General features: G+C 38.8%; 1 protein-coding gene across 1 annotated transcript; it reads right to left on the reverse strand.

The window, feature by feature from the left end:
* Window positions 1-8,187: 8,187 nt before the first annotated feature.
* Window positions 8,188-9,637, reverse strand: LOC148575589 (uncharacterized). The gene is made up of 2 exons (XM_088502431.1): window positions 9,150-9,637; window positions 8,188-8,971 (listed from the first exon to the last, which is right to left on the reverse strand). The coding sequence occupies exons 1-2, from the start codon at window positions 9,635-9,637 to the stop codon at window positions 8,188-8,190; spliced, it is 1,272 nt and encodes a 423-aa protein (XP_088358557.1).
* Between the last annotated feature and the right edge of the window lie 2,350 nt (window positions 9,638-11,987).

An 11,987-nucleotide genomic window follows, 5' to 3' on the forward strand; every position in this document is an offset into this window, starting at 1 on the left:
CAAGTTCAAGATTTAACAATCTACAGTCATGAAGGAAGGCTAGCCAGTACACTAGCAAGGGTCTTCGAAAGAACTCAAAAGATAACAAGGGAATCTCACACAAGAATTAATTATAAAAGCAGAAATACTTTGCTTGTGTCTAGTAAAAGGAATGAAATTGAAGAAAGAGAGATGAGACTCTTAGTGGAATTTGAATCAGCATTCTACAACTTATCTGGACTCTTAGAAAAGCTCCCTGAAGGGATAAAGAGGAATCTCTGCTATTTGATAAAAGACAGAGAAGACCACAAGTGCCAGCTATGCGTCTCAGAGTTATCTGAAGAAAGCAATAATAAAACGGAATCAACCCACATGATAAAGGAAGAAGACAACGCATCTGAAGGTCACATAATGAAAGAGGAAGACAGCACATCCGAAGCATCTCTCAACATTATTGCATAGTGACGTAAGCGCTTAGGTCATAGAGCACCAACAATGTAGCTGGTGCAAGATAATAAACAATGACGTAAGCAATGACGTCATAAGAAGGGTAAGGATGGGAATTGTCCATCAGACCCAACCATTATAAATAGGTTGCTTAGGCAATTGTAGAAGGCATCAGACAATAGGAAGCAGGAGGCTAAGAGTACTCATATGCTAGGAGAGCAAAGAGGAAGCTGTCGAGGCAATTCTATAGTCTGAGGAAGAATCCCCTTAGGGAAAAATAGTTCTAAACTCCCCTCTGGAGTTAGTATCTACAATCTCCCCTCTGGAGATAAAAACCCCTTATGTAAAATATACTGAATAAAGGAAGTTTTTCTCCAGAAAGGTACATCTTCATTCTAGTCTTTCAATTATGAATTATTTAGAAAGTTTAGAATTAACAGAAGAATCTGATTATTATAGATTAACTGCTTTATTAGATAATGAAAAGCAGGCTGTTCTAAAAACAGAATTAAATCTCAAATCAAATGAAAATTTTAATAAACAAAATCTTTTAAAAGAAGTTTTTAACAGAAAAAATATAATATACTATGGAAAAATTCAACTTGAAGCTCCTATAAAAATAAAATCTGCCAATGGAGAACTTGAAATAGCTTTGATAAATAATGAAGAATTGAGTAAACAGATTGAGAAAATTAAGGATCAACAAAAAAGATCTAAAATTGGATGGATTCATATTAGTACTATACAAGTCTTAATTAAATCTACATATATGAAAGGAATTAATTCACCAATAAGTTTAGCAATCTGTGACAAAAGAATTACTGATGACCCAATAGATCAAATAATTGGAATTGTTCATGGAAATTTGGCAAACGTAAATGTTAAATTTAATGCCCATCTTGGTTATGCTATACCTTTATCAACTGAAAATCTTGGAAGATCTGTAAGTTTGGCTTATAAATTTCATAGAAAAAATCTAATGGAACAAGATGATGAACCATTTTCAATTACATATGCAATAAATTATGCTTTAACAAATAGCCATCATAGTATAATATTTAAAAATAGAGAAAGAATTTATGTCGATGAATTATTTCAGAAAATTGTAAAAACAGAAATACCAAAATATAAAGCTATTGAAAATTCAGTTCTATTACTAAAAGAACCATCAGGAAAATTGGTTTCATCAAATTTTCAAATAAGAGAATCTAAAATTAATAGTCCCTTAAGTTTATCTAAGTTAAAGATTAAAGAAGAAGATTCTGAAATAAAAGAATTAACAAAAAAGGTCGAAAAATTAAATGAAACCCTAAATACTAAATTATGACAATAAATAAAGAAGAAATATATGTAACTTATCAAGATAAGAAACAAGAGCTCTTTGAAAGAGAAAATCGTTTGAATTATTTGCAGTTCTCTGAAATAAATCAAAGAGCATTTAAAGCTCTAAAAATAATCTATGACAAGTTAAAAAGAGAAGTTGAAGAGTTAGAAAAATTAATAGAATCTCTAGAAAAAAGTGATGAAGCAATGATAGAATTTGCAGAAATTCTAAAATAAATAATGAAGCATAAAAAGATTGAAAAACCAGAAAATAAAATAAAAAGAAAAAGGGCGGAAAAATTAAAAAAAATAAAATAAAAGAGTATAAAAGGGAATTAAATAACCTTCAGATCAAAATTGATGACCTTATAATAAAAAGGATAGAAATAAGAATAAATATAAACAAGTTGGAATTAAATTTAAAAAATTTTATAAATGCCTGGAAAACCATATTATGACTTAAAAGAACTAAAGCTATTAAAAGAAAAAATGGAGAATGAAGTCGAAAAATTAAGAAGGTATTTAGAAACAACAGAAAGTGTAGAAATAAAAGAAGTTTTTGAGGATTTGAGAAATTATATTAAAGAAAAAGACAAACAGATAAAAGATTTTATATGCAATAATCCATGCAAAAAAGAATATTATAAACTAAAACAGGATTGAAAACTATGGTAAAAATTGGTATCAGAGCCAAGTTAACGATTAAGGGTAACACTTTCTCTTTAGGCAACACTTTTAGTGATACGCTTTTAAACCAAATAAAAACAAAAATCTGTAAATCTGTACCAAAATGCATCTGTACACTAGATGGACCCTATAGATAATCCCCTGTATGAGGCGCCCCTCTTCTTTTGATTTTAAAAGTAGAATAAAATAAGACATTAAAAATATAATATAAAAATTTAATTTAATTTTAATTATTTTTTATTTTAATAAATAATAATAAATATTATTTTTAAATTTATTTTAAGTATACATATTAAAAATAAAATTAGATATATTGACATATGATAATATTAAAATATTTGAATAAATTTTTTTTTATTTTTTATTAAGATATGATTATACACAATAAATATACGTGTCGAATAAATATTAATAAATATCGTGTGCAAAATGTATTCGATATAACAACTTAGCAAGGCGTCTATGTTTAATAGTTAGAGATTGAAACTACAATCATCCCCTCTCTTCTCTTTCCTTCTAGCATATTCCACAATCTAATACTATTCTTCTAATAGAGAGTTTTTAAGTTAGTGAAATTTCAGCGTGTCAAGCTCCTCAGATAGGGTGTTACTGTTCATGACATGTATATTCATACACCATCATCATGCTACTTACAAGTTACAACACGGTCTCTTTCAATGATATTATGTTATATGTGATGTTCTTTCTAATTTCTATCATGCAGGCATTCATACACACACCATGCTAAATTCAAATTTTAAATTTATTTTCTTTTCACTCCTTCAATTCTTCATTCCATCTAATCATCTTCTCTGTTTTTAACCTATTTTCCAATTTTTTCACCTTATATCAATTTTATTAATCTTTCTTTTTATTCAAATTTTAATGCTATATTCTCCTTTCTTTGCCTCAAGAATGATTATCTTCAAGTAGCGTGCAGAGAAATTTTACCTGATTGGTCGTTCTCTAAGTCAGAAGGTCTTTACCCTTTACTCATTAAACTAGAAGTAAAGCACATAGAGAAGTTTACCTATTTTTCAAATTTAAATTCTTAGACAAATACATCATATGCATTACCTTACCCCCTTTAATTTATAACCCGTGGAGATGGGTCTCTTCCACCCACCATCCAGGCTTCAGATGAGGACAAGAATGGTGTTGCGGTGTCGTTATGTGAGACTGCCGAGATGATCGATGGTGATGATTATGGGAGTCAGCAGCAAACCGGCGGTGATGGCAGTTGGCAGTTCCTGAAAGAGGTTTGGTGGTGGTGGTTGCAATGTTCGTGGTGGTTATTAATGTGGTGGTGGTGGGCACAGAGGAGGAAGAAGAGAGTAGATCCGAAAAAGAACTGAGCGGCAGGCACAGAGAGAACATGCCGCAAGACTTGGCTTCATCTATGGTATTTTTTTTCTCATTGTCTTTTTATACGAATAAGATTCATCAAGGAGGATGAAATTTCAAAATTTAAATTTTGATCTGGAACCTAAAATTGAATATAAATCAATTTTCTAATTTTGTCTACTCCTCACTCTAGCAGTCTAGCATCTGGATCTAGGATGGAACAAGAAGATGGTCAAGCATGCGGAAGTGAAAAAGGAGGATCTTGAAGCATATGGCTACGAGGCTAGAACTGCAGATCATGATGAAAGTGTTGTTCGATCTATAAGCGGTGATAAGAACGCGGCGTCAACGTGGTGCCACACCTAGGAATCAAAAACGCGGTGACGATTTGGTCATCACATGGAGTCCACTAAATATTTCTATGGTGGTGAACGAGGCTATGGTGGTGGTGGTGGCAGTGGAGTTCGTGGTAGTGGATATGGTGATGGATATGCAGTGGAGTTCAAGAACATAGCGGTGAGATCTCACATTCTTCTTCATGCTTTATTTCATCTCTTTCCGATTATTCAATTGCAAATTTCGTGATCTTCAGTAGCTTTACGTGATCTTATCTGTGAAGCACACTCCGCTACCTCCACAACGCATAACTGCTCCTCTCCCCTCAAGGATATCATGATATACAGTATCCAGGTGATTTTTTACCCAATTGCTACTTTTTTGCATTCAGTTCAAATAATAATAATCTCTTAATTGTTTTACCTTTTTTTTTTTTTTGCAATTTACCAAATCATTTGTAAATGTGATTTCCATTATCCTTAATTGTCCTTTGTTATCCGAATTTTGAATGTATATGAATACATTAATATTATTTTTGTGATTTAATTTTTTGCTCATCACTAACATTAGGATTTTTTATTTTTATAAATAAAATAAATGTAATATTTTTGAAAATAAATATTTTTCAGAGAAATTACCGAAATAAATTCTCCTACCATATCTCGTTTACAGTATAAACGAGATGGCATTACACGTATCTCGTTTACACTGTAAACGAGATATGGCCAGTACGCCCCTATATATAGAAGTCGTTTACAGCTTACTTCCAGGCCCCAGTTTCACTTTCTCGACATCCTTTTTCTCTCTTTTAACCCTCTCTGCCTATACCTTTGACCCGAGCGGTGATGGCGCGCCAAGTGGGGAATGACTGGGACATAAACAGGCTGAATGAGACGACACATTACGCCGGAGCGGCCGACTTCGAGGTTAGTTTCGTTATGGTTGTTAACTTTAATGATTTTGGCATTGTTAGGGTAGTCATGTATATCTAGAACGTTGGTGTATGAGTTAGGAGTTAGTTTTGTAGACTTAATTTAGAACTCTATCCGCTTGTGCTAGGTTCATATGACATAAATGTTATCTGTAGACTTAATTTAGAACTGTTTATGTTATTAAGGTTTTCTATTTTTATTTTATAAGAAATTTAGGACTTTATTTTATTGTATTATGTTATTTAATTTGTAGTAAAATTAATAAAAAAATAATTGATCTTGAAACTTTTGGGAGATAAATATTATCGAGGGTAAAATTAAACTTTTTAAATGTTAAAAAAAATTATAAGTTATAATTGATTGTACATATTTTAAATATTATTTTTTTTGTAATTAATCAGAGGCCTCGCCTGCTACTGTCCCGGCAAGTGAGCCATACTTTACCTCCACCGGACGCCATCGTCCCGTATTTGGCCGAGGCCAGATTTGCGACACCGTGCCACTCAGGGATTTTACTTTTGACAACTCCCTGATTTCGGCACTGGTGGAGCAATGACGTCTAGAGACGCACACGTTTCATCTCCCGTGGGGTGAGGTCACTATCACCCTGCAGGACGTGGCATACGACCTGGGCCTACGCGCCCACGGTAACCCCGTAGGGGTTGCCTCCGTGACTTTGGTAGGTGATACGGTACGGAGACGTGGACGTTGGTGGAACAACTGCTCGGCGTCAGGCCTCCCGTGGCAGCACAGCAGGCGGCTCAGAGGAAGGAGTCATTCATGCTCAAGCTTGTGTGGCTACGTGATCGTGTTCGCCAGATGCCCCAGACAGATAATCCCTAGACCCTTCGACAGTACGCCAGGTGTTATATCATGTTACTGATCGGAGGGTATCTGATGACCGACAAGTCCAACAATCGGGTGCACCTTCGTTGGCTACCCCTGCTCCGGAACTTTACGGAGTGTAGAGCGTTGTCGTGGGGCTCGGCTGTGCTGGCCTGGACGTATAAGTCCCTATCTTTGGTGGCTCAGCGGGGCGTCACGGACATCACTGGGTGCACTCCGTTGTTGATGTCCTGGATCTATCAGAGATTCCCCCAGTGGTGTCTGCCAAATAGAGGCGTTTACCAGTACCCGCTGGCCGCAAGGTGAGAAATGTCTTTGTATCTGTTTGAGTTAAATAAGTTTCCCAGAACTTTTGGTGTGTTACTTAACAAACCGTATATGCTCGGCTTTCGATGTGTTAGGTTGATTAGATTACCGCAGCAGAGAAGAGATCAGCATGAGGCCAGGGTCCTGCGTTAGAGGGTTTCCCTTTACCGGCTACATTTCGACGAGGTTAGTTGTAAAATATGCTCGTTTTTTATTTTGGATAATTACATAAAAATCGTGTTCTTTTGTATTGTTATTATATGTATAATTCGAAACTTTTCGTCTAATACTTTCTTTCTTCAGTTCGCGTGGAGAGTCTATGATGACCTTGCTCTGCAGGCTCTGTGTCCGCCATGGTTTCGTGAGGAGGAGGAGTGGGGGACATGGTTGTCAGCCGTCCCCTATTGTGCTTCAATATCGTCCGTTTTCACCACGTAGATCGGGTGAAACGGCAGTTCAATGGAGAGCAGTAGGTACTAGGCACCTCGGTAAATCTTGATAGGTGAGATTGATGATATAGTTCTATTTGCTTATCCGTTAAATAGTTTCAGTTATTATGACTTAAGGAAGTATCTAACACACCGTCTTCATTGACAGGTACCTGACTACTATTGGTCGAGGTGAGGATGTGTAGTGGCCGCTCAAGCTGAAGGAGTGGTACGATATGTGGCACTAGAGGTTTGAGCCCGGTCGCCGGATCACTGTGCAGCACACGTTCGACACGAGGCCGACCCTGGAGTACTATGACTGGTGGCGTGGGGCTTTTCGGGTTAGACATCTCTCGGGACAGCAGGTATTGGAGGACCCGAGATTGGCGGAGTTGCCCGCTGATGTACAGCCCACAGCCAGCCAGCCCAGGGACAATCTCGCCCTTCCTTGCGGCATGCCGGATCGACGTCGATGTGTGACAGAGGGTAGGGATGATATTCGACGACCTGCTCGGAGAGAGAGGGACCACAGAGAGCGTCAGCCAGACGAGCCGGTCAGGAGGGATAGGGCCCGCCCAAGACAGGTGGGGGTCGGCATTGAGTCTGATGAGGAGGCCGAGTATGCCCACCAGGAGGAGCATGGAAACATCCCTGTGGACAAAGAGCCCTCACCTCCATCACCTCCCCCTCACCCGTCACATGGAGCTTGGCATTCATCTGGGAGCGGCGGTGCACAACCGCTTGGAGATTGGGATATACCACCTCCTGGTTGGCATGAGGGTGGGCCTTCCGGTACCCATCAGGAGGAGGACGACATGCTTGATGAGATCCTGCTTGGCGACGCCTTCGATCTTCACACCGTTGCCCCACCACAGATGGATCGTTTAGCCGCGCATTTCCGCACAGTTCGGGAGGTCGGGATCGGGGATTACCAGCATGCATCAGGTGCCGCATAGACGTCCACCTGGATTCCTCATATCTCACTGGCTTCTGCGTCGTCATTCAGGGTGGGTGTGCGGCCTGGTAGCCAGTATGCGATGCCGCCCTCGCATGATTACGGTATGTACCTGACATCGGCACGGATAGTGGAGAGACTGTAATAAACCGCAATCGCATGTCCCCTCCAATAGCCGTACCCGAAAGGAACCCTGACCCCACCCCTCGAACGGCTCTAGTTCCTCCACGACAAACACGGAGGCCCGCCTATTGCAATGGGTCACACGCATCTTCGGAATGCATTCCCTATTCTTCTCAATGGCCGCTAAGAGTCTCTGTGAGAAGCGGTTTTCGGCTGCCAACTGACTCTGCGCTTTCCTACCCTTCGTAACAAACAACTTCTGCAGTCTCTCGTACGTGATGCGTACAATGGCCGAAATGGGCAAGTAGCGTGTCCCCTTCAACACATCATTGATACATTCAGACAAATTCGTGGTCATGTGTCCAAACCTCCGGCCACTGTCACAATGCTGAATCCAAATCTCCTTTCTGAAGTGACCAGCCCAATCTGCCATCGCCGGGGAGACGCCCCTCAATGCATCCATGTACCACTCAAATCCTGCCTAACTTGGACTGTAAGCAGCGTTTATGAGGTATCGCTTGCCCTCGACTGACTTGAACCGGCTCATGAAATTCGCAGCCATATGTCTGATACAGTAAGCATGGAAGGCCCTAGACCCACTATCATCAGCTCCGAGGGCGGCCTTGATGGCCTGAGATCTGTCCGAGATAACCAGCAATCCGTCTTGCGGGGTGACATGGTGCCTCAAATTAGTAAGAAAGAATGACCATGACTCGGTGCTCTCAGACTCAACAATGGCAAAAGCAATTGGCAGTATGTTGCTATTCCCGTCTTGTGCCACCGCGATAAGCAACACGCCACCGTACTTCCCATACAGATTTGTGCCGTCCACAGAAACAAATGGCTTGCAATACTTGAAGGCCTCCACACATGACGTGAAAGTCCAAAATACATTGTCAAACATGCAGCAGTCGCACACCATGAGGTGACCTTCGTAGTACGGTTTGACGCATAGGTCACATATGGTGCCGGAAAAACAGCTCTGCAGCGCCTGAAGTAGTTTCGGAACCTTGTTATACGACTCCTTCCAATCACCGTAGATCCGTGCAATGGCCTTCTGCTTCACCATCCACACCTTTCTGTATGAGGGTTTGAAGTGATAACTTGCGTGGACCGTGCCTTGCAAGACCGGGATACTGACGGACGGGTTGGACTGAATCATGGGCAATATGACTCTACAGATGAGACTGCTATCTAGCTGAGGATGGTCTTGAGATATGGTGGGTGCCAGATAGCTGTGTGGTCCACCAAATCTCCGAACCTCCCTAATGACAACAACAACATATATTCTTACACAACATGTCTAACCAAAATAACGTATCATCCAAAACTACTTAAGTTCACAATTAAACTTTAACTTACTAGTATCCGAGATTCTGACGAAGGGCCACACGGAGGCTCCATTGACACCCACTGTCGGCTTGATGACACTGCACATGGTACTTTAACCGGTCGGACTCCACCACCCGGTACTCAGCACTCCTGCGAATACTGTAGTTCTTCACACTTTGAAGGACCGCCTCCCAGCTTCTGAACTTGTGTCTGACCTGAAACTCTACACCGCCGTCTAGGTTGTAATCCACTCCACAGGTGTCAGAAACCGGGATCCTCTCATGCATGGCGTCCAGATCTAGACTGTGAAAGTGACTTGGCACAACCGATAGTGCCGGAATCAGTTGAGGTGGAGGCAGCACATGGCGGGGAACAGCCCCTGCAGGTGTCTCCGACAGGAACTCATCCTCATCGCCGCCATCGGAAGTCTCACTGTCTGCCACGTAGTCCTCGTCCGACTCCTCCTCACCCTCCTCCGCCTCATTCTCCGGAATCACGACATGAATGGGCGGTGGTGCGAGATGTCGGTCATCCTGCACATACGTATCTTGTGCAGAACTCCCACTACCACCGTGACCCACCTCGGCGGCCAGCTCCATTACCTATTCACACATGATCCTTCTGTGAATGTCGAACATCAGTCGCAAATGCTCGTCCCCGTGAAGTCGAAATAGCCGAAAACGGAAGACTCCATTTCCCATGGGTGCCAACAACCTATACGCCACCCTTCCAATTTCCCTCGTCTGTTCCCCCCAAGCTTGCTCAATATCAAACTCTTCAAATCCGACAACGTCTCCACATGCTAAGTGCGAAACAATATCGGATCCTGACACTCGAATGTCACCCCGTTGTCGCCATTTCTCATACGACAATTCGGATAAAGCTCCACAACTATGAATGGATTGTTACTGGCCATTCAGCTTTGTTTTTCAGAGAAACGAGATAGAGAAAGGATATAAAATGTGTGTGAAGAATACTAAGGGTTACACATCCTTTTATAGATGCTGAGTAAGGTCTTATATATATATATATATATCGTTTACAGTGTAAACGAGATATTGTAAACGAGATATACACGTCTCCGACATATTTGCCATATCTCGTTTACACTGTAAACGAGATACGTTCAAAATCATCTCGTTTACAGTGTAAACGAGATATGACAAGGTTATTTAAAACGGTAAATACTCATAAAAATATTTATTTTGGTAATTTTAGTATTTATTTAATTTATAAAAATAAAAAATCCCTAACATCATCTATATATTGCTATTTCTTCAATCATATTAATATGTGCTATTTTTTTCTCACTCTTGCTCTTCTCCAATTCCCATTTTCTCATTTCCTAATTCATTCCTTTCCATCTCATAACGTTTTTCTTCCTTTTGTTTTCACACAAAAATACAGAACCAAATCTTGAGTTTCAATTTTAGTTCCGCATAAGGCTCAACCACAGAAGAAACAATTTGGTACGTATATACTAACTTCTCTTCTTTGGATTTTTCTTTTAAGTTGGTGATATTTAAATGAATATACTTCGAGCTTTATTTATTGTTTTTATTCTTTAGTTCGAATTAATTTTGAGACTGATTCACATACTAGAAAGTTTTGATTCCCTCAACTTTCTCTTTGAAATTTTCACACCCAGAAGGTATATGTTATAATAGGTGTGGATTTGGTTCAGTATAATTCGGTCTTAATGCAAAAATTCTCGAACAACGATTCTCTATTTTTTTTTTGCTTCCTTTGATTATTCAACTCTTTGATCCACTCATTCCTTGGTTACGTTTTCTGAGTTCTGCTCTTCCCAAATAATGTTCAAATTGTATTCTTTCACATGTTTGTTAAAACAAGGTGAAATTTTATTTCAATTTTGATTAGGATAATCAAGAATGCAGGATCAAAGGACTAAAACATGATATCGTTGCTCTTCGTTCTGGATTCTTGATGCACCAATTAAATCTAATGAAAAGCTCTTCTTATTTTCGATTCCATGTAATCAAGCTCTTCGAATTAAATGTTTTTGTTATCTATTTATTTTCTATTATTGTTTTTCTTCTTTTTTCTGAGATTTCAAATTTTCAATGCTATTAACTGTTCTGATAGGCTAATATTTTCTTGAAATCCGATTAGGTTGAAAAAATTGGTGCCAGGTGGAAGTTTATGTCCAATGCTGTGAGCAAAGCAAACCTGTTCTCTGATTCTCTTTTATTATTCTTTTCTCTTCAATTAACAATTATTTTCGCTTTTGTTGTTGTTTTACGATTTAGTCTCTAATTAATTATATTATCATATTTCAGGAAAAAACTCCATAGGGCAAATGCTAAGAACAGACTAGCATATGAGGAGGATATTGGAGCCTACAACAAAAGATTCGTAATTACTTTAACTCAATGTTTTGATTCTCTCTTATATTATGATTCATATTATGATTCTCTATGATTGAGCTCTTTTAATATTTTAGAATGTGGGTGGAGATTTTAATAAGTCAAAATCTGTGGTGAATGATGATTATGATGATGAAGAAGTGATGGAGCTTCGTAATTTAATTTTAATTGTGAAATAGATTCTGACAGGAGTTGTTATTGTATGTTAATGAGTTTGAAATGTTGTTATTTTTTTGAGAGGATAAGTGAAGTAGCTGGTGTGGTGAAGGAAGAGACTTTGGCGTGGGAGGAAATAATTTCATTCATTATCAATCTTCATATAGTTTTGGGGGTTGATTGACAATATCTTTTGGTGAACTTGATTGACAATATAATTTAATCATCTTAATTTTCTACTTACTTTTATGTGTGAAGATCATGGAATTTGAAGTTCAGTAGGATTCTGTAATTGTATGTTTGATTCATCGAAAGAATATAATTTAAATGCCATCATATAGTTTTCTAGCTTATTGTTATGTTTCTGGGCCAAAAACTGTATTCATTATTTTTATTTATTTTTAGT

The sequence above is a fragment of the Arachis ipaensis genome, chromosome B1, assembly GCF_059453495.1.
Source record: "Arachis ipaensis isolate K30076 ecotype BB chromosome B1, ASM5945349v1, whole genome shotgun sequence".
Classification (NCBI taxonomy): Eukaryota; Viridiplantae; Streptophyta; class Magnoliopsida; order Fabales; family Fabaceae; genus Arachis; species Arachis ipaensis.